We start from the raw sequence: 22,431 nt of genomic DNA on the forward strand, positions 1-22,431 counted from the left end.
CCTATTTAAACTTAACTTACAGGGTAATAACCATTTTCCAACTCCCCTCTAAGCTTTTTCAGCCACGTCTGTTGCTTGCGTGTGCGTTTTTATGCATTAAATTAGGCAACCTTCGTCTGGTCTGGAATATGTTATTTCTGTCTTCTACAGTTTGGCAGACGCTGTCATCGTCACAATTTGTATAAGCTTCTTAAAGGGTTAGGGCCAGAAAGCGAGTTGCACAAGCAGACGGCCGCAGATTAATTTGGCCAGTAACATGTTGCACAACGATGGGGAATTATATAAATTGCTGGCTGCAATTTTGTAATGGTATTGTTGAATTTATGAGAAATATGGACCGCAATATTTATCACATGTCCAGTGCCAACTTTAACGCTTTCCCTCTCTCTCTATAGATGTGTGTTCGGTTCAATCGCATATACAAAATCTGTACTGTATTCCATTGCATAATAATCCAGAACTTAGCATAAATTTGCAGCTGGAGAGGTGGACAACGTTTTGCGGTCCGTTTTGCACTTCTGGTCGGGACATTAATTATGATAATATTTCTTGGACTTTAATTCAGGAGGTCCCCCCAAGTATGCTAACATTTTGCCCTGTCCTGGCAACGCCACTTGACTTCATTGTCGGGTAATTACAATAAGACCCTCATAAGCTCATCGAAAAGTGGAGTGCCAACTGCAAGATGCAAATGGCTGAGGACCGAGGACCAGGGAACCTCATTGTCCCGTTCGCATTAATTAACTGACAGATGGGAATGTCTGCTGGGGAAGTTGTCTCACTTTGTTGTCCTCTGTGGCAGGTCTCAAATAAATCTCTGCCGTTTAAATGCCCCAACGTCTATAATCGAGAGAGCAAATGTGAAATGTTTGCATTGTAAAGGGAAACTTAAATTGGGGCATAAATAATGCAAATGCCGTGCTGATGATGATGAAAGTGTAAATGTAGCAGCTTCCACCGAAATAATTAAATTTGAAATTTATGCAGCTATTTTATTGATTGAAGGGCAATGTGAGCAGAAATCCAGAATTGGTTATTATTTGTAATGTAATTTCCTAAGCAATACCAAATAATATGTTATGCATATTTTAATTAATAACTTATAACTATGCTTTTAGCAAACTGCTGAGTAAATTATTTAGAAAATATTCTACAGCTCAAATTGAATATCACTTATGACTAGGAATCGCCGAGTTGTTAATCACTTCTGTTCTAAGTTAGAGCTTCAAACAAATTTCTATAAATGTGGTTCTTCTTCTTTTTGCTGTTGCAAGTTCCATTGGTTTTGCCTGAAAATATCAGCACAAGTGATCAGTTTCCGGAACCAACTTATAGTCATCTAAGTGCGTATCTAGTTTCGTTGCGGACTCGCAGATATATACACACACCTGGAGACAATCACTTCTGTACTGGAGTAATCCTAACCAGTCGACATGTGCTTACCTCAGCACATTGCATCACGGAGTGGGTAGAGTCAATAAATATACACATTATAATCTAATTTCTATATTTATGATTAGTAAAAAAGGTATGATGATGAACCCTAGGCGAATTGTGGTGGCCCTGTGCGCGGCTGTCTTCAAAAGCCCTGAGCCAGAAGAATTTCTTGTTGAAATTGACAGTATGGTTATCTATCCCTATTATAATAGAAACAAACAAGATGATATAGCTGTCATCAAGCTAAAGAGAACTATCAAATTTGATGGCTATCATTTGGCAAAAGCTGTCATAGGAAATGCATCACTGGATGTGGGCAATGATTGCAAGACTGTTGGAGGAAACTTTGGCATACGAGTGGGTATCTTTCAAATAGTTAGGAAATTAAGAACTTAGAAAAGAAAATATCCCCTTAGAGACAAAGATTTGGATCATTTCACAACATGTTGTTCGTTAATGTCGAACTGCGACCATTTGCGGATTGTTTAAGTGCCAAAAAAGATCTGGGGGAGACTGTGGAGGACAATGCCGATCTCATTTGTGTTAAGTCCTTGGAACACCTTGTTTGTACCACCGATTTTGGGGGTCCACTTTTCTGCGATGGTCAGCTCTATGGAATTGCTCTGGGCACAGTTAATTGCTCTAGCGCGGATCCGGTTTTCTTCAGTGACGTGTCTTTCTACAGCAGCTGGATGAAGAAAATGATATCTCAGGGAGTGGAGCTGCAGCCACATCATAAATGGATATTTGCCTTCGCTTTCCTCACCTGTATTTTGGGCAACTTTCACCTGCGGCAGCAAGTGGATATCTAAATCTCTCGAAAAAGGAAAAATTGCCAGCCGCTAAGCTTCCCCTCGCAATTAATGGAAAATTGAGGAAAACCCTTGGAAACTTTCGCCTGTAATGCACCTGTGTGCCACGTGTGGCAAATGTCACGTTCACTTTTCCCCCAGAAAACAGAAAAAACCGCACTGACTTTCCATTCAACTCTAACAACAATATTTTCGGTTGTTGCCAAACTCTTTTGCACTTTTGCATTAATCAAAGAGAAAAAGAAACTGCCGAAAAAAGCTTAATAAATTTGTACATAAAACATGATTGATAAAGGCCATAAATAATCTCAATAATAAATAGAAAATTGGTCAAGAAAAAAGTAAAAGGCCGCGACACGGCAATTTGATGTAACAACCAATCATTATTAATAGCCACGAAGCGCCGTATAAAAACCGACCCGTAAAGGTAAAAAGAAATTGCGCACACACGCGATAATGTTGGCCGAAAAAGAAAAGCCAGAAGTTACCAATAACAAGTTTTTCGCCCAACTCTTGTTGCTTAACTCCCATTGACTTTGAGTTCAAGACCCGCTGTCAGTCGTCGGATGGAAAGCCAGCCATAAATCAGTAATAATTATCTTTTTTGTTGCTCTGCAATTGCCCGAATGCAGGTAGCTGGTATCACAAAAGCTGATAAATCGATGCTGATAAATTGAAAATTACCAGCCAAGCGATATATAATGGCCTGGATGATAAGCTCACCGATTGCATACACAAATGTACATGTAATCGAGCGCACAGCATTTGATTTTCCTTTTATAGTGCTTAAATTGCATACCAATTTGTGGTAGACAGCAGCCCAGACATTTGTGCTAGATTTCCATTTTTTCTTTCTCCTTTTAAATCAACAAGATGTTGATTGGAATAGTGGGATAAATTTGAATATTTCTAAAGAAAAATAAATAAATTAAGGGAAATAAATAAAAAGGAGCTTTAATATTTAATTTAATAGTGATGTAATTTATTGCACAATTTTAAGTAAGATAAAAAATATTTCTAGTCTCTTATCTGAGCTTAAAAAAATGGCAAACACTCTGATAACATTTTCAGATTAAATTCAAAAATATTTATTATATTTTTTTAAATGTTAAAATTTTTTACTCATATGTGGTTTGCCATATTTTGATCACTGTGCCTTGTGCAACTTTGCACTACACCCAACTGAAACTGTAGTTGAAAAATCAAAGCTGCCAAGGCACTAAATTCAAGTAAAATCACGTTCCAACCAAAAGACGCTAACGTGGCCAAAATATAGGAAACAATAGCCACAACAGGGGGGTTGAGGCGGTGCATCGATTTGGACTCACAGACCAAAGTTGATTTTTATTGGGAAGAGTGAGGGCATTAAATTAAATCTATTTGTACAATTTATAGAGGGGTAAAGTGAAGTGAAATGATTTCTATGGCCTCACACATGGGGCAGCAACAGAAAAAAAATCACTTAAAGTTGGGGCAACGTTTCCGTTGAGGCAAGACCAGTGAACTGGACAAACGTTGCTCTGAAAACTGCAGACATGGCATCAAATAAAACATGGGGAACAACGGAGTAGGAGCTTCCAGTTGGGATCTGTAAATCCAACCCAGAGGACAACGATGGTCCACCGAAAATGTAGCCGGCGAAAAAAAGCTAAATAAATAAATATCACCAGCTGGGGGAATGGATAAAAAATAGATTTGTGCTGTGAATAAACACATGGATATGGAGCGTATGTCGAGGATTGAGATGAACGCGTGAGGCGGTCACTAAATAAAAAATCTTTATTCACCTTACGAATGGGAAAATGTATATAAATTATATTTTCCTTATAAACAAAGGTCCTATTAACAGCATTTTGTATTGTAAACTAATAAGAGGTTATAGGGAGATTTATTTTGTAAATACAAACATTAATGATGATAACTTAAAAATTAATTTATAAACTAAGCCCAATCTTCTGGACTTAATTTGTAATAGAATTTACTATCCCTGTTTATTCACGTGCCCATCTCTAGTCGATGCAACGTCTCGAATGCTGGCGTTTGTTTTCATAGCTGTGAATGTGACATTGTCCAACTTCAACTTCCACGTTTCCCCCACCACTTTTTCGTTCCATTTTTTTATTCGGAACTCGAGCCACAGTTTGTTGCAATCCCCGTTTTTATTTGTGGGCGAAAGTGTGAAACGATTTTTGCTGACTCTGGACGCTGGAAATCCAAGCTGCAGCAAAACTTCTCGGCGGGATTTCATGTGGCCCTTTTCAGAACCCTAAGTGGTTTTATAGGGTCTACAAAATTCCAGTGTGAATAAAAAACTGAAAAAAAACTAAAAAATATCACAAGCAGCAAAGAGAAGTCTGCTTACAAAGCAGAAAAAAAAAATGGAATCACTCTCAATTCAATTGTCAAAAGTTAAACGACATCTCATGGGGCGGTCGAAAAGTTTCACATTACTTGGCCAGCTGGCTGACCCGATTTTTAAAGTCGAATGCAAATGCTGTTGATTTTCCGCACGTTTCCGGCTGACCAAACAAAACTTTACTCAGGCCAGTCGTCAGTCATCCGAAAGCCAAAAGGCGCAACGGAGTCGAGCGGAGAAATCAATTCACTTTTGGCCAGCTGCACATTGAGGTTCCACTGCAGCTTCCCCTCTTTTTCACCTTGTATTCCCATCGAATTTAAGATTGCAGCTGTTTTCGGTGCTCCCGCCTCTCATATTTTTGCCACAATTTGCGGCTTTCATTTACAGAAATTAGTCGGCAATTTTGAAAATCGTTGTCTGGCCATAAGCTAAGAGTACAAATCAAGTTATCAGCTATCATATTAGCTACAAAGTCCTTTATAGAGTATTACGATTAAATATTGCTGTTGAATTTTGAAAAATGCATTTTAATACGTTCTATTTTTAACAAATTGGAATTTGAATTGAAGAAATCAGATACTTCTTCATTGTTAGTTTGAAATAAGCCCTTATTGTAATTCCGTGATACCCATTTACGCCCTTTGAAATGGCTAGCACCAGCATACAATTTAACCAAAATTAAACCGAAATCATTTGCCAGAATTCAGATAATGCAGAGTCGAAATTTCATTAGAAATTAGTCTTCTCCGACATATTTGCCTCGCCTAACCGACAAAACCAAAGTCAGGCAAACAAACAAGCAAGCAAGTCGAAGCGCTCCTCTTTTGCTCAAACGTTAAATGCCCAACTTAGAAAATTACTCAAATGTCTTAATTGGCAAATAGAAAATGCTAAAAAAAAAAAATAGAATGGCAAGCAACTGCAGTTGAGAGAACTTTTCGCAAAAACTTTTTCAACTGCTGGCGATGGGAGTGGGAAAACATTTCCACACAAAACCGAGAAAAAGGCGAACGAATAACTTAATTGAAACTTAATGAGAAAATGCAGCCGCATTGTTTGCAAAAACAAGAAAAACCAAACTGAGATCTCTGGGTATGCGATGCGTATCTTAAAGATGCAAAAGTGCAGGTGTCTGTCGCTAAATGCAACAGTCATTTGCCTGATTGCCAAGACATTAGGACAGCGTGTCGAGTGTCGTGGCATGGAACGTGCCGTTTATATTTTGCTTGTTTCTCTGGCAAAAGACAATGGCTCGGGTTATGCGATACCAGATACTAGATACCAGATACTTAAACAAATTGCACAACAGCCCCAACATAATCGCCTCTTTTGTTTGCATTTATCTTTCAGATGCGCTCACCTGGGCCCAGGTGAATGTGGAACCCAACACAGCGCTCCTCAACCAAAATGATCGCACCGATCTGCTCTGTCGCTATGGCAAATCCATCAACTACTGCCGGATCGAGATACCCGGGGAGCAGAAGGTCCTCAACCTGTCGCCGGAGTGGAACAAGACCCCCGGATTCACGTACTACGGAGCGGGTCTTACGGCCGGACAGTGTGGTGTCAGCATCGAAAGGGTCAAGGCCAGCAACAACGGCCAGGTCAAGTGCAGTCTGGGCGTCGAGGGAGAGGAGCTGACGGGCACCATCGACCTGGTGGTGGCAAGTAAGTGTCCAAGGATTGAAAGTCACTCAGTTCTATAAGATTACGGATTTTCCACTAGCTGAAGCTTAAAAATTATTAGTAGTTGATTTTTTAAATATTATTAAATATTTTTAAATATTTATACATTATTTATTATTTATTATTATTTATTATTTAATATTTTTTTTTAAATTAAATTGATAAATAATAGTTCTGGTATTTTTTTACCTGCTCTTAATGTTTTTATTGAGTTCAGAGAGAATTTTGACGTCCCTATCTGAGCTTAAAATATTCCTTAAAATAGATACACATTTTTGTGTAATTATTAAAAAGATAAATAAATAATCTCAATTTAACTTTTCCCTTCTCACTATTTCGTTCTAATATTAAGAACATATATTCCAAAAATACCAAACACGGTTTTTAAGAACGAATGTTCTCAATTCAAGAACAATGCACTTAAATATTTCTCTCGGCTTATTAAAAAATAGAGTCCTAGGTTCCTAGAACTAACCTAGTTCACCAAATTAAATGGTTTATTTTTCCATCTTTCAGTGCGTCCCCAGCAGCCGATCATCGAGCTGTTGTCGAGGCCAAATCGCGAGGGCTACTTCAGCGAGGGCACTGAGTTCAGGGCCCGCTGCAGCGTTCGCGATGGTCGTCCGCCGGCGAACATCTCGTGGTACATCGACAACATGCCGGCCAACAAGCGCACCACTCCCCTGGAGGTCATGTCCTCGACCAACGACAACGTGGAGCTCTCGACCTCGGTGCAGGAAATCCAATGGCACCTGTCGCCCGAGGACAGCAACCGGAAACTGGTCTGCCGCTCACATCACCAAACCGATCGCGAAAGCATTCCCCCTCAGGAAGCTGCCTACATCATCAACGTGCGATGTAAGTGCTGCACAGTAATTACCATCTTAGTTGGGGAAACTCTACGAACATTTAATTGAAATAGGCCGCACAGTAGGGTGCTAAAATAAGTTGAAGTACCAGGCCATTACATTTTTATATAACTTGATTAACCTTTAATAATTTTGTTTTGAATCATATGTACAATTCATAACCAGATAATATATGGTATTTAATTTTTAGTTAACCTAAAGTCATTTTTCCAAGATTAGCTAATACCACTTATCTTCTGTGTGACTTTAGAGCAATTTGTTTAAAGTTAAAGTTAAGTACATTTATCTAAAGTTTCATTGTTGGAGGTCAAATGACTACTTATCTAGACTTTGATTTAATGAAGATATCATATATGATATCATGTACCATAGATTTAATAGTTAATTTAATATATTTAATATATCCTTATAGATGCCCCCGTCCACCAGCCAGATGCCGCGGTGTACGGACTTTACCTCGAGCACACTGCCATCGTGAACATCACCATCCGAGCCAGTCCGCAGCCCAAGATCGAATGGACCATCGATGGAGCGATTGTGGGACAGGGCCGCACCGATGGACGCTACTCGGCCTATGAGCCCCAGTACATGGGCAACGATGAGTACAACGTGACTTTGGCCATTGCCGGCCTGACTCTGGAAGATACCACGAAAACCTACAATTTGAGGGCCAGCAATGAGCTGGGACTGACGGACTACCAGGTGCGAATCAGTTCGTCGAGCAAACCGCCCAGCAGCAGCCTGGATGTGGCCGCAATTGTTGGCATTGTGGTGGCCGTTGCCGTTTTGGTCCTGGTCGTTCTACTAATTGTGTTTGCACGGGCCACTGGCCGATGGTGTTTTGGCGGTAAGTTGAAAATCACTCTTTTTTCTCTTTTTTTTTTTTTGGATTTTCCATACACACATTTTTGCTTATTTTGTGGGTGAAACATCGTCATTAGCCTCTCAGCCACATCAACAACAACATCATCATTATGATCATCCACTGCCACTATTGTCTCATCATCAGCTAAGCTAACAATAAATTCTGGCTTTAGGTTCTCCATCCACCCAAAACCACGCAACTTCAGCACCCATTTTTCCCAAAACTCCACAACTCATCCTGCAAATCATAAGCATACATATATGTACTCCGGGTTTTCGGGAGTCCTGCGGGTGGGGCTCACCCTTCTGCCACAAGCAGTTGTTAACTTTCGACACATTGTGCGGCCTTTAAATTTTAATTAGCGTTAACCTAGCAGAAGGAGCATCCAAAACGAGCGGATGAACGCTGCAGCCCTAGAAAACTCATCTAATTAAAAAAAACTCACTTGACTTTGCCGGCAGAGTTTTTGCGGAAAAATATTCTTCGGAAAGTACGTGGGTATGGGCGAAAAATGAAAATATAGAACATATGTGTAAACGAAAAAATTAAAGAACACCTCGGTCTTTTTTAAAATATACAAATGTGAGAGTGTGAAATTTTAAATTGAATACGTTGAATTTAACATACATAAGTAAAATGGAAAATTGAAGAGTTTTTTTTACTATAAATAGAGCAAAAAAAAATAAAAAAAAAGTATTTGATTTTTTATTTCTGATATTAATATTTGACTTAAAATGGCTATACTTCTAATCGTAAATTGGATGCCATTAATGACATGAATAATTATGTAATGGATAACAATTTCAGGAAGTGGCAAAAAAAAATTAAAAAAAACCAAATTGGTTAGGCAAAAATTATTAGCTGTACTTTCAAAATACTTTTTAAAATACAAGCCCCAAAAACTAAAAACTGCCATAAATGGAAAAAACATTTGTAAAAAAAGTTTAAATAAATTCAGCCCAACAAAAAATAATAACTTAATTAGATACCTAAGATTAACAACACAATTGTAAAACTCTCTGAGTGAAATTGTCTACAAATGACAACAACAAGAAGAGCTAACATTGAAAACAAAAATTGGTCACTAAAAGCTTGCAAAGAAAAATTCCAAAAATATTTCTATAAGCGTGCTATTTACTTTAAATGTAAAATATTATGGAACTAAAGACAAATTGTAATTCTCTGTTTCTCTATGCTTTCTGTACTTTCTGCTTGATAAGCTTTTTGGTAAACGGACTAACCTCAACTTTAATATGGAATTTTGGTATCTTCGAGATCGAAATCGTTTCTCTCTGTCTACTCCTCTATCTTTCTCTCTGTGTCTCTGCCCATAAAGCTAAATGTTAGTTCTTGTTGTTGTCGTTTTTACAGGCGCCACTCTAAACACGGACATTGGTCCCGATTCGGAGGCCCAGATCCATCCGGAATTCAATGACGATGAGGAGCTGGATGGTCGCGATAATGGCGATGAGCATATCGATACCACCCAGCAATCGGAGGAGGCCACGCCCCCCGTGACCGATAAATTGGAGGCGCAAAAGAAGGCGGATCTGAAGAAGAGTGCGGCGGCCACAGCGGCAGCGGTTATAGCCGCTGGCAATGGCAGCCAGCACAATTTGAATGGCCTCGAGGCTCCCAAGCCGCCAAATACTTCCGTTTAAGCCACCCCCTTGGCCACGATTCCCATAAAGTGGGCGTGGCTCTTGGCCAGTTAGCTGTGTGCCCCCTTTTGCTAAGAGCACCAGGGATAAGAAACAAAAATAACGAATAATATATATCTCCTTACCGTTCTTTTGCTCTCAAATATATTTGCTCTCTTATAAATGTAATTGAATGAAAAAATCTCAAAATGCGCACCACAAAAAAAAGCAATTATATATATTTTTACTATAAAAAAAAAACAAAAGCAACACCTTACCTTAGGCCAAGTAATTTTAAGTGACCAATTTTCGTAAATCGCGAATCTCGCAAACCTTAAATGTCCTTTTATCCACTCGAATTCATAAAAAACAAAACCTAAGTATATATATAAACTAAAAGTAATAAATCAACAATGTCCAATTTTATGTATTATACTTTGTCCAGCAATATTGATTTTCATCCATGTATTTATTTAAGCTATAAGAGCTGCCAGCATTTTGCATTTTCTAATTACTATTTTGTGTCGATTGGCCAATCAATCAATTCAAACTTGGCAAGCATAACAAATTAGAAAATTAAACATGCCTATGATTTATTTTAATTAGTTATCCGCTTCTTGTGTTTTTTTCTGTTCTCTTGTAATTTTAGTAAAGCGAAAAATAAACAAAACATGAAAAACATAAATTTGTAAAGTTACAAGATGGTTGTGTTTGATGTGGCAGAAATAAAGCTGATGATGGTGATGTTAGGTGGGCAACCTTTTATCTTATATCATGAATCATATACATTATTATTATTCAGTATGCAAACTACTCCGCAACTAATGTAAATATGTTAAAAGCTATATTTTTTTTAATTTTCTCCACACAGGCAAATCCATTAAGACGCCCACAAATGAAACGTAAGTACAGTGAACTCTCCCATCAGGCTAACAAATGTCAAAATAAGATCAGAAAAGTGCAAATAAATACGGGGCCAGGCCATATATACATAGCTTGTTTCCATGGATCCACAACTAACCCGTCGACGGTATCTGGTTTGCTTAAACTTGTTTAATTTTCAAATCCATTAATCTGTTATCCATTCATTAATTATTGCGTAGTTCGGATGTGTGTTTGTTTGTCTACTTGCATGTGTCTCTTGAGTGGCTTTAATTTTCGTACTTACATTAACCGTATGCCCAAAGGCAATCATCTCTAGATATAGAAGCAGCTCATTATCATCCTAGGTTAGTTCATAGTTCATTTATAGAAAAACAAACCCTAACTTAAGCACACGCATACACAAAACCACACCAAAACATTGCTAAAGTCTCGTGTTTCGTCTTGTATTTGAAGAGTCTGAAAAACTGAAATTCTAAATTTAATTCAATAAAAGCAAAATCAGTTTAAAATAGTTGTCACGCTGTCACACACACACTTATACACACTATACCCATACATTATTTACACACTTGAACTTTCACCTTAAAACGCTCGCTAGTCGCTCTGTCACGCCCACTTTGCTCGCTCGCCCGCCCACCAGATAAAAAAAAATGAAGAAGTGTCTGTCTCGCTCTGTCTCTCTCTTACCCTCTGAACATCATACAGCTCTCTTGCTCTGTCTCACGCATTTACTAAAAATGTCAAAAATGTCGCTGTCCCAGTCATTCAACAAAATTCCAGAACTATAAGCAAACAAATGCATAGAACATAAAAAATCCAACTCTATAGTGTTAGAGCCACTTTGCTAATGCATCACAAAAGTAATATAATAATACAAAAAAAAAAAAACCAAACCTCAACCACAAAAAGAAACGAAAACAAACTTCTTGCTATGTTTTGTCTTCTTCTTCTACTACTTTCATATGGACAACCAACCACAACAACAAACCAACGAAAACCACTGAATAAAATGTGCAATGAACCCACAAATGAAACAAAAACTTTAAAAAATCTCAAAAATGGAAAAAAAAATCGAAATCCCAAATATTTTAACCAAAATCTTTAAAAATTAAACGATTTGAAAACCCTTTCTAACACTTTTTAAATATCTGAAATATTTAAAATTACCTAAAAACTATTTAAAATTATAAACAGTCTGATAGACAAGCAACTGGAGTTGGGAACCCAGCAAAACCATGGTCAAAACGTGGCTCTTTTGGAGACCCCCAATGGCATTACTTTGTTGGGCGCCACTAAAGTGCGCGAGTCCAATGGAAATGGTCAGGATCGCATGTCGGTCGAGAGACGCCATCACGATGAGGATGACAGCTTTGAATATGGCACGGATCGCGAGAGCAGTGTCTACAATCCCACCACAAGACCCCTGAAAAGTATCCTAATGAGTCAGGCGGCAGGTCGTAACTCCCGCAGCTCTACGAGTGACAAGGAAGATGGCCATGAGAATGCCGATCTACTGCAGAAGGGCAATCAGCTGGGAATCCCCGAATCGCGTTTCTCGCGATGGCTGCCCAAGGATCAACGCGAGCTGATCGAAAAGCAGGCAATGTTACTTTCGGGAAGGGGCAAGTCCAAGGCCCAGGCCCCTGCCACGCCCCCTAAGCCCCAGAGACCCCAAAATGGAGAGGCAAATACCACAAGTACTACCAATACAAATGCGACGACAACTACACCGACAACGCCAAAGTTGCCACAGGAAACGGAAATCTAAGAGTGTGCACGTGTGTGTGTGCGCGTGTGGCATTCATATTTATTTATTTCTTCTTTTTGGGTACAGGAAACGCGCAGCAGGACTAGGGATGGAGCATTTTTTTTGGAATCGAGAACTTTTAGGGAGCTTTACCATTAATGTCAAGAATTATAGTGGATGAATGAACTCTGTCAGCTCCGCCTTAAGCTTTAACATACATTCGAGTGCCTTTCTCTAGAGAAGTCTGCCAACTATTGACTTTGATAAAAGTTAAAACATGATTTAAATTTCACTAAACTTTCACTTGAAAAGCACCCAAAAGTATGCTATAAAATGTTTGCTTCGATTTTTGAACTTGAACTATTTTCTTGTGAGATTTAACGCTCCCTAACAACAAAACCATAAATATACCTTCTACTTGGCAGAAAATGTATATAATTTTATTATTTAAAGCAACATTTTAGCAATTTTTTGAGACAGTGAAAACAGATCTTCCTTAAATTCGACACTTCTGAAAAGATTTTAAATCACCAGATAATTCTCAAGATAGGGACTCCTTGAAAATTAGACTAACCCGATGGAAAGCTGACTCCAAATTAGGCTCAAAGCTTTTTATTCACTCACGAAAGTTTCTTCGTCTACACAACAAAAAACAAACGAAACATCAAAACCTATAAATAGATAATCCAACTTATTTATTTCATAGTTATTAAAGCTGGCATGCAATTAAGTTTTTATCGAATACATAGTTTGCATGGCAAGCATGAGGAAAATATATCATTGATACACAAAAATATTAATTGTAGTCACTGTAGAACAAAGTCATCAAGTGAGATACATATAGACATATGCGCATCAACAAAGTGTTCAACTTAAGCAGCGCACACTGTTCTTTAAGAGCGAAAAGCAACATCCTTATATTTTCGATTATTATTATGTTCGAGCTCGTTTAAGTTGGAGTAATAATAAAATATAAATTAATATCTAGTAATTAGAAACGAAAACGATGAAATGTAGTTAGGACCTTTTGATACCTTCCTTCATTATTTTTTACAAAACGTATGTTTAATATTTAATTAACAACAATAAATATTGTTAAAACTGCGATGAGTTTCCTTTTTTGGACTTATTTATTTTGCGAGTGCCTGAACATGTGTGCGTGTGTGAAAGCCGATTTTTGAATAGAATGGAAGGCTGAAAGGAAATTTCTAACAATACAGTGTATGAAAGAGGAAATTCCACGTACAATTTTCCATTTTCCATAACAAAAGCAATATCATTAAATTGTGAAAGCAACGTTTCATGCAATAAACATTTCATATATATCAGAGACTAACACGCCACTCCAGCAACTAATACAAATACAAGCACGAACACATAGACACGGCACAAACCGTTAGGAAAACGTATCCAGCAGATACTTGTTGAGCCAGTCCAGACAGCAGGCAGACATTCAAATGAGCCAAAAATATTTATAGAATATAGATGAAACTCATTTCAGCCAAGCGAAAGCAATTTACTTGGTCAGCCCACGTCAAACGAAGGTTAAAATGGGGGGTGGAACTGGGTTAAGGGTCCATTAGGGTCAAATGAGAATTAAATATTCCATATGGCATAAAGTATTGGACATTAGATTGGGGAACCTAGCATGGAATTTAAATTAAAGCCTTTGTAGCAGACCTTTTTTTATAAATTCTAGTTGGTTTTATAAGAATTGCACAGAAAACGTTTTTTTTTTAATATTTACTAATGTTAAAAAATGTAGAATAAACTTTTAAACAAAAATACAGATACAATCTGTAATAGTAAACAAAGAGTTAATAACTAAAATGGTTTAAGACCAATACAAAATAACTTAATTCATAATAAAAAAATATTTTCTAAAAACAATTCTCAATAAAAATAGATTACATTAGTTTCCTCTCGAATATTTGCTTCTCCTAACACAATTTGGGTTTAAATGGTGCCACACACGAACAATAATAACAATTATGCAATTACCAAAACACAAGCTCTTGAGCCCACTAACAACCGCCATTTAGGACTCCTTAAAGAGGGCAGAAAGATGCCAAAAAAAAGACTTCTAACCACACGACTAACCCCGAACACTATTATGGCCCTCTTTTGTTAACCTATTTTTTGGGGGTTAAGTTCGCACAGCAGCAATTATTTTGACACAGTATTATGTAGAAAAAATACAACAAAAAATAGCAAACAGCAAACAATTTTCATACAAAATCAAAATCATGAACCCATCAAAAAACCTCCCAACAATTTCCCAACCGACAAGCAGCAGCGACACCGAAAGCGCCGATATAAAGGCCACTTCAACGGCCACGGCCACAACGACGATGGGCGGAGTGGGCGTGTCGGCCGAGGAGGAGGAATCCGTTAACGAACAGGAGAATCAACAGCAACAACAGCAACAGCAACAGCAGCAGCAGAAGAAGGCCAAGAGATTGCCGGCTTTTGCCGTGGCAATTTTAAAGCGTTTCAACGAAAAGGATTCGAAGAAGTACAAGGATAACCAGGAGTCAGTGAATATTGTGGAGGGAAGCGAACAGGAGAATCCAGCTGCCATAAATGCCATCGATGGCAATGACAATGAACCAAAGGTATTAAAAACCGTCCCAGACTCCGTACCTCTTTCTCTTTCCAACTTCTCTGTTTTTTGTCCGAGCACACGGAAAAATATCATTACAAATATACAGACAATTGATATTTTTTCCACTTTAAGTAATGTGTACTTCCCATGAAATGACCGAAGTCTTTACAAATATTCATTGATATTTCTTTAATTTAAATGAGGTTAATTCCTATGAAAAGATTGAAGTCCCCAATCCGTATTTATTCAAATTAAAAATATTATTATAGTATAGGACAATTTTTTACAGTACAAATATTTTTAAAAATCCTTAACTTTAAAAACACATAATAAACTTTACCATTGCATACTTACAAGGGCAGTCTCGATCAGAACTTATTTTAAAATGCAGGGTTATTAATTATCAGGATGTTTTTCTGTTTTCTAATATATTAAATATTATAAAAACCAAAATAATATTTAAGATTTTTAATTTCGATATGAATAAAACTGTTTGATATGATAAATATGGGATTCATTTAGATGACACATTTTTTTCACCCTGAATATAACCTGTGTGCGTGTGTTCGAGTGCGAGCTGTAATTACCTTTAAGCTTAGCATAGTAACTTTATCCTTAGACGCAAGCTTCCAGCATAAAACAAAAATATTTCATTTATAATTTCCGTTTTGCTATTATCACAAATTATTCTACATAATTTTCTTTGCCATTTTCTGCTCTTTCCGTTAAAAAAACAAAACCAAACGCATGCAAATAAAATCCGTTGTTGTATAACTTTTGTATATATACGCAAATAAAGGTTATAGTTTGGCAGAGCACCTCACCAGTGTGGACATTTAAGTAAAGAAAAGCAAAAAACCAATGAAAAAGGTATTGAAAACTCCCCTTAAAAAGCCTACAAGTTCAATTTCTCTATGACAAATTTACTTAATTTGAGCAAATACTAATGAAAACTCTTATTATCTATTATCAGCAAGACAAACAACTCGTCTATGCTGAACTTGTACTAAATCCAACTAATGAGAAGAGAACAGCAGCAACACCAAGGAAAACAACAGCAGCAACAGTACCAATACCTGAGGGCTCTGGAGTTGCATCTGACCGTTCAATAGAATACGCCGAAATAGTCTATGTGCAGACGGACAAGAAATAATCTAGCCCATCAAAACAAAACCCTGGGAGGCTGACACAAATAAAACATAAAAATGATTGCACAAAATTACGAAACAGCAATGTACGCGAGAAACCCAGTGCAGCATAAACATAAACTTTATAATGATATTAAGAATGCAAAACGAAAAAAAAAAAATAAAATGTCTTAAGTGGTTTTTCAAAAACTTCTTGAATGTGTGTACTAAAATCTAAAGAAACGTGAAACTAAGAACATAAAAGCGAAAACATAACTTTTACAAAATAAACTTAATTCTCCGCACAGAACTCTTGACGCATGACACGCCCCTCAATGTGTACCCCTCCTCCTCCAGTCCACACATTAAATCAAATTTACAACAAGATAAAAAAAAACGAAAGAGAATCTTAAAAAAGCTAAAATAATATTTGCAAAACAAAACTATATATAAATAAAATTTACATAAACATAGGCAAGAGAAAAAAAAGCATTTGAAAATCTCAATTATTTACATAAATGTCTCGCATTTAAGCTAAATGTAAATTTAAGACAAGAAGCGAAAAAATATAAATAATTATGCAAAGTTTAAGTAAACTTATTTAGATGAACCTTAAATTATTTTTACGCAAACATTTTTGTACACATCGCCGTTTTGAATAAGCAAAATTAGGGACTGTGACCATTTCGGCAGCCAGAAAAAAGCATTTAAGCAACATAATAAAAAAAAATTGAATAGGAAAAAATTCACCGAACATCTCTTGCAACTGAAAGTATTTTATCATAATTAATTTCGTTTTTCTTGTCTCTTAACGATATCCATCCATTTTCCATACAACTGGCAATTAATGTTATTATTTAAAACTATTTACTCGATTACGAATTAATTGATAATTGACTAAGTTAAGTGCATACATTAATTACAATGTACTTTCATGATGATGATTGATTTTTATACTTTGTAAGTTATAATTTGTATAAAGTTAAGCTGAACAAGAAACTTTTTGAATAAAATTCTTTACCATATAAAGTGGGTGTATTTTTTACAGCAACAATTTAAATAGCAAATCAAATAAACACAAGGAGTTAGTATTAAAGTAAGTATTTTCCTATAGCAATTAATTTTTGAATGAATTGCCTAATGAACTAGATCAAATTAATTTGCCCACAGCCAAGTTCAAAGGGCTGAGTTAACATTTAGCTTGTTAAATGAAATGTCAAATTAACAACAAGAAAACTGAAACTGAAATTGCAGTTGAGACTGTTGGCGGAATTTCCATGTGGCATCTTAGTTTGGTTTCTCAACACGACAACGTCAATTACACTAAATAATAGCGCACTTCTGATCCGATCTGCAGCAGCAGGATTGATAATCATGTCGCATTATTCATAGCCGCATTGCCATTTATATATTTTGGCTAATGCCGAAAAAAGGGAGAAATAATAATAATAAAATATGGCAAAGTTTTGCAGTTGACTTGGCTTTGTCTGCCGGCAGATTTCGGTATCTGGCTGTGGCTGCTTGTCAGTCAGTCAGTCAGTCAACTGCTCGCTACTGCGGCTCCCTCAACTTTTTCTGACATTTCAATTTATAAAGCTCAAAATCTGCGCGTTACCCGAAGCGTCGCATTTTACATTAGACAAAAACAGAGCGAATCTCGTATATTTTATTTCGCCAGTTCTATGGGGCTGTTCTTATTTTCCTCTTTTTTTGCAGGGTCCAACGCGACAGCTTAAAAGTAAAATACAATTTTGCAGTTTTTCTCCTGTGTTTCATGCCGAAGGCGGTACATTGAAATTGACTTCGGGGGGAGCGAATAAAATGAAACTTTCAAGGCTAGTGCAATGCACTCCCAACGAAATGGCATGATGATGAGGCACTATAATATATATTTGGTTGGGAAAGGAGAAATAAATAGACTGAATATTTCTTTAGTCGTGCATATGATCTTGTAATAAAAATCCATTGGGAACACATTTTTTAAACGGAGAAAACAAGGTTTACAATTTAAATACAACTTTTCAGAGGGGCGTAAATAGGTTCTAGGCAACAAAAAATAAGTTTCAAGAAGCAAAACAATTTTTTAGATTACTAAAAAGATGAAATAAAGTCTAGATAATTTTTAATGTCCAACAAACAAACCAAAAAAGAAACACAAATATCCATATTCACACATTTGTATCCTTTTTTCTAATATTTTTAAAAGTTTGTCACTCAAATACGACAATTAATAACCCTTAATAAGAATTAATTATTATTATTATTAATTATTATTAATTAATTAATACCCAACCAGCTATGTTCAAATTACTACTAAGAAAAAAAAGGTTTCAAGGGGCATTGAATTTTGTAATTTGCATATAATGTAAAAAAAAAGTCGTGGTAAATTTTAAATTCGTCATTTCCTAATGCAATAAAATGTAATGCCTTAGATTTTGAAAATCTGGCACACGTTACTTTTTCATAATATTTTTTTTATTATTTTTACTATAGTTTAATACACTTAATAAGACTGATGACTGATTTAATATCCATCTAACCATCTATGTTCAAATTACCTTTTCAATTCAATTTTAGATCCCTTTACCTCTTGGCTATCCGAAAACCTGTAATCTGTGTCCCTGCCACAAGGCATATTTGTTAATTATGTAATCAGGCTTAGGAATCCGCGACGCATTAATTTCGCTTAATTAGTTTGCCATTTGGAAGCGGCTGACTAGTGACCAGATTTGAATTTCATTCCACGTGCCCCAGCTCTAATTGCATATTAATAAACAATGTTCCAGGCATTGATTCAACTACCAGCGAACCTGCAACCCCCCCATAAATATGCATGCAACGCCAGTTTATTGTCCACTAACTAATCAAATGCGAATAACTCCTTCAGCCGAGGACTCGGGCGTTACAGATTGCAGTTCCCCTCAATCTGCATGCAATTTGGGCACAACAACTAGTGCAAAGTTTTCGCATTCGGAAACAATAAGACAACAGCAACAGTCATTAGGCAAGTACACAAAAGTCAAGGGGCAAAAGAAAATATAGAAGACGGGCAAAGTCAAACAGAAAGCAAAGAAAAATCTAAAATCAAGAGTTCTAAGAACTCAGAGGACAGCAGAGGAGTCAACAAAGTCCCAAAAATACAGAGCTTAAAAGTGGTTACTCCAGCATTTGCAGTTTTTCTAGGATTATATTTTGTCCTGCCAGTTAGTAGGCAACGGTGCGGATACACCTAATCCTAATCCTATAACCATTTCTGATTTAATTGGTTTTTATTTTAAAGCAATAATAATAAATAAGTAAAAAATAAATTATAAAAATATATAATATAATATACAAGTATATAATGATAAAAAGCAGTATTCTTTTAAAAAGTGGTAGGCTATAAGCAAAATTTAAAATCCTATTTCTATAACCTTTTCTGATTTAATTGGTAATAAATAATTTATAAAAAAATATATTTCAGCTTAAAATTTAAAATTATTTTGTTTCGTTTAATACAATTTGTGAAGGATAATCAAAATTAATACAGGGAAAACCGAAATGTAAAAAAAAAATATTTTTTAATAACATTTATTTACCTAAGCAAAAAAAAATTGTGGCAGCAAAAAGAAAAAATAAAGAAAGTAGTTGACCCAATTTATGATTATCACATTTTTGTAACAACCTTTTTTGTTCCATTTTATTTCCTTTCAATTCAATTCGATTCCACCAACACATAGAAACAATTCACACAAACACGCCGAGCTTTTCAAAACAGCTGTTCTTGTAAATCCTTATCAGAAGCTTACAATCCACAGCAGCTTTCTCTTGGCTGAATAAAGAGAGAGCTTAAGAGCAAATTCTAAGAGCAGTTGTGGATGCTAAGCTTCGCTCAGCAGTTTCTCTTGCCAGCCAAGCTTTTAAGAGAGCCGAGGCTCTTGAAGGCTTAAAGTGGGTAAATAGAACTAAAAAAAAGAATCCCAACCATTTGGACAATTGAGACAATTACTGTGGCAGGCACACCAAATTGGATAAGCTCTTAAAGTTCCGCACAGCTTTGCTAAGAGCAAGTCACAAATGCACCAATACCAGTGCCAAATTAAAGAGATGTCAGGCTGGAGAAAGGCGAAAGAGGATTCGTGCCACTTGAGTAGTCAACAAGCTTTTGGCAGTGTCCTTCATAATTTGCACTGGTTGCCATTTATTCGCCAGCAACAGGTCTGATTTCCAAAATCCCCCTCCCAAAGATGCAGATAAAATATCTTAAACTTTTGCAACCAAAACACCCTTTACCACAAACCAATGCAAATTATCAAAACTTTTAGGTCATTTTTTTTTGCACTCCTCCTGCAATTACCATAAAAATGCGTAAAATAAAATACTTGAAATACAGGAGTATTATTCTGCTGCGAAAAAAATGTTAAGTCAACAAAGTTTTGTTCTTCTTCTACCCCTCAAAGGCAACAGGGCGCATACTTAATTATATTTCGTGCTGTTTATATTTCGCTGCCCACCCACTCACTCCCATTTCTACAAAATTGTGGTTTCAATATAAGCAAAATAAAAAAAAGAAGAGAAAGTGCCTTGCAAAAGGGACACAATTAATTACGGTTTGGCAGAAAAAATACCAGAGAAAAGTCAAGAAACAGTCATCCACCAACTGCGCAACAAGTTTAACTTTTCAGGCAAGTTTGGTCAGTCGAATGTATTACATGAATATATACGTATTTACTAGCGAATAAAAAGGAAAACAACAGGATTGTTGGGAAAGTATCAAATAAACTTTGGCCTTTTTGGCCAGGTGAGACTGAGAGTGATGAATTTGATTGAGCAACTTGCCGCCTGCCAAAGGTGCGAATTTGAGTGGGCCTCGAATTTTGGGGGTATTTTTATTGTATATTATGTTAAGGAGGGTGAAAGTATATATTTATATATAAAAATATATCCTTGAATTTATTATTAAACAAGGAAGAACGCTATAGTCGAGTACCTCGACTATCAGATACCCGTTACTCATCTAAAGGGACCAAAGGGAAATGGAGATATGCAAGCAGCAAAGCGAGATTGAAATGCGCCACCTATCGGCGGAAGACAGATTTAAGCATTGTGGGCGTTAGGGTAGGCGTGGCAAATTTTTTTTGGATCAATCGATAGGCATGGACGAGACCAATACTTTTCAGTTAAAATTTTTAATCTAGCATAAAAATTGTGGGCGCCACAGGCTTGGGCGGTTTGTGGGCGTTAGAGTGGGCGTGGCATATTCGCATAACAAACTTGCGCTGTGTACAAGGCTACGGAATCTAAATCTTAAATCCCAATACTCTATCTTTGATAGTTTCCGAGATATCCGCGTTCATATTTACGATTTTTTGAAGCTTGTGGGCGGTTTGTGGGCGTTAAAGTGGGCGTGGCAAACTTTTTTTTGGATCAATCGATAGGTATTGATGAGAACAATTTATTTCAGTTTAAATTTTTACTCTAGCATCAAAACTGTAGGAGCCACAGTTTTGGGCGGTTTGTGGGCGTTAGAGTGGGCGTGGCACTCTACCGAAACAAACTTGCGCTGCGTAAGAAGCTCAGGAATCTGCTCGCCAAATCTCAAAAGCCCAGCTTTCATAGTTTCCAAAATCTCAGCGTTCATCCGGACAGACAGACGGACAGACGGACAGACGGACATGGCTAGATCGACTCGGCTAGTGATCCTGATCAAGAATATATATACTTTATGGGGTCGGAAACGCTTCCTTCTGCCTGTTACATACTTTCCGACGAATCTAGTATACCCTTTTACTCTACGAGTAACGGGTATAAAAATTCCATTTTTCAGGAGTAATGAAAAAATAATTTTAGTGAGTTCTGTCATTTTGGTTTTTACTGAAATACCAAAATAGGAACCGAAAGACTTAAATATCCAACCAATTATATTTTACAAAATTAAATCCATAAGCACAAACTTAATAAAAACTAGGTATAACAACAACAATTGGTTTATTATTATTTTTCTCCCTTCAAATTTTAAATGAAAAATACATTTTTTTATTGATATTTGACTTTCTTCTGTACATTTTTTAAATATTTATAAATAAAACCTTGATACATTTCACAAGGAATCATTCTTAATAATAATTAAAGTTGTGACATGTCTGAAAATCCTTATCCCCATATTTTTGTTTTTCTTCCAAATTTTGACTTTTCCACTTTAGTTTCCACTCTGATCTGCTAACTTTAAGATAAAACCGAATCCACTTTATATCGCATAATCCAAGGGCATCGTTCAACTCGGCTGACACTTTAGTTAGCCATTTGGAAAAACCCTTTCCCTTTTTCACTCTGTGTGTGTTTGTCGCCTACTCATTTCATGGCACATTAAATATTTATACCCAAAAATGTTTGACCCTCATAGGGCAACCGCACATTTGT

At 36.5% G+C, this 22,431-nt stretch overlaps 2 protein-coding genes across 8 annotated transcripts in view; both read left to right on the forward strand.

The window, feature by feature from the left end:
• LOC119545947 (fasciclin-3) overlaps window positions 1-16,762 on the forward strand; it is a 77,514-nt gene extending 60,752 nt beyond the window's left edge. The window contains exons 2-7 of one of the 5 annotated variants that reach the window (XM_037851897.1): window positions 5,959-6,276; window positions 6,811-7,152; window positions 7,576-8,010; window positions 10,540-10,570; window positions 14,594-14,915; window positions 15,879-16,762. In XM_037851897.1, coding sequence (XP_037707825.1) covers window positions 5,959-6,276; window positions 6,811-7,152; window positions 7,576-8,010; window positions 10,540-10,570; window positions 14,594-14,915; window positions 15,879-16,058 — 1,628 coding nt within the window. In that variant the 3' untranslated portion in view covers window positions 16,059-16,762. Of the gene's footprint in view, window positions 1-5,958; window positions 6,277-6,810; window positions 7,153-7,575; window positions 8,011-9,399; window positions 10,355-10,539; window positions 10,571-11,747; window positions 13,408-14,593; window positions 14,916-15,704; window positions 15,765-15,878 lie in introns of those variants that run through there. The other 4 variants (XM_037851898.1, XM_037851896.1, XM_037851901.1 and 1 more) reach the window with 4 other exon arrangements.
• On the forward strand, window positions 1,200-3,080 carry LOC119545948 (myeloblastin). 3 transcript variants are annotated; one of them, XM_037851902.1, is made up of 3 exons: window positions 1,200-1,464; window positions 1,521-1,794; window positions 1,854-3,080. In XM_037851902.1, exons 1-3 carry the CDS (start codon window positions 1,244-1,246, stop codon window positions 2,247-2,249), a joined length of 891 nt encoding a protein of 296 aa, XP_037707830.1. In that variant the 5' UTR covers window positions 1,200-1,243; the 3' UTR covers window positions 2,250-3,080. The 3 variants fall into 3 exon arrangements, with proteins under 3 accessions (XP_037707830.1, XP_037707831.1, XP_037707832.1); XM_037851903.1 differs by having other exon boundaries at window positions 1,304-1,468; XM_037851904.1 differs by having other exon boundaries at window positions 1,329-1,468; window positions 1,529-1,794.
• Window positions 16,763-22,431: the final 5,669 nt, after the last annotated feature.

Source organism: Drosophila subpulchrella, chromosome 2L (assembly GCF_014743375.2).
Source record: "Drosophila subpulchrella strain 33 F10 #4 breed RU33 chromosome 2L, RU_Dsub_v1.1 Primary Assembly, whole genome shotgun sequence".
In the NCBI taxonomy this organism is placed as follows: domain Eukaryota; kingdom Metazoa; phylum Arthropoda; class Insecta; order Diptera; family Drosophilidae; genus Drosophila; species Drosophila subpulchrella.

Bases quoted from the DNA above. Each gene is read 5' to 3' on its own strand.
- LOC119545948 (XM_037851902.1), top strand. From the start codon at position 1,244: ATGTGGTTCTTCTTCTTTTTGCTGTTGCAAGTTCCATTGGTTTTGCCT. The intron at 1,465-1,520 runs GTGGGTAGAGTC...ATTTATGATTAG, and splicing joins TCAGCACATTGCATCACGGA to TAAAAAAGGTATGATGATGA. The intron at 1,795-1,853 runs GTGGGTATCTTT...ATATCCCCTTAG, and splicing joins GAGGAAACTTTGGCATACGA to AGACAAAGATTTGGATCATT.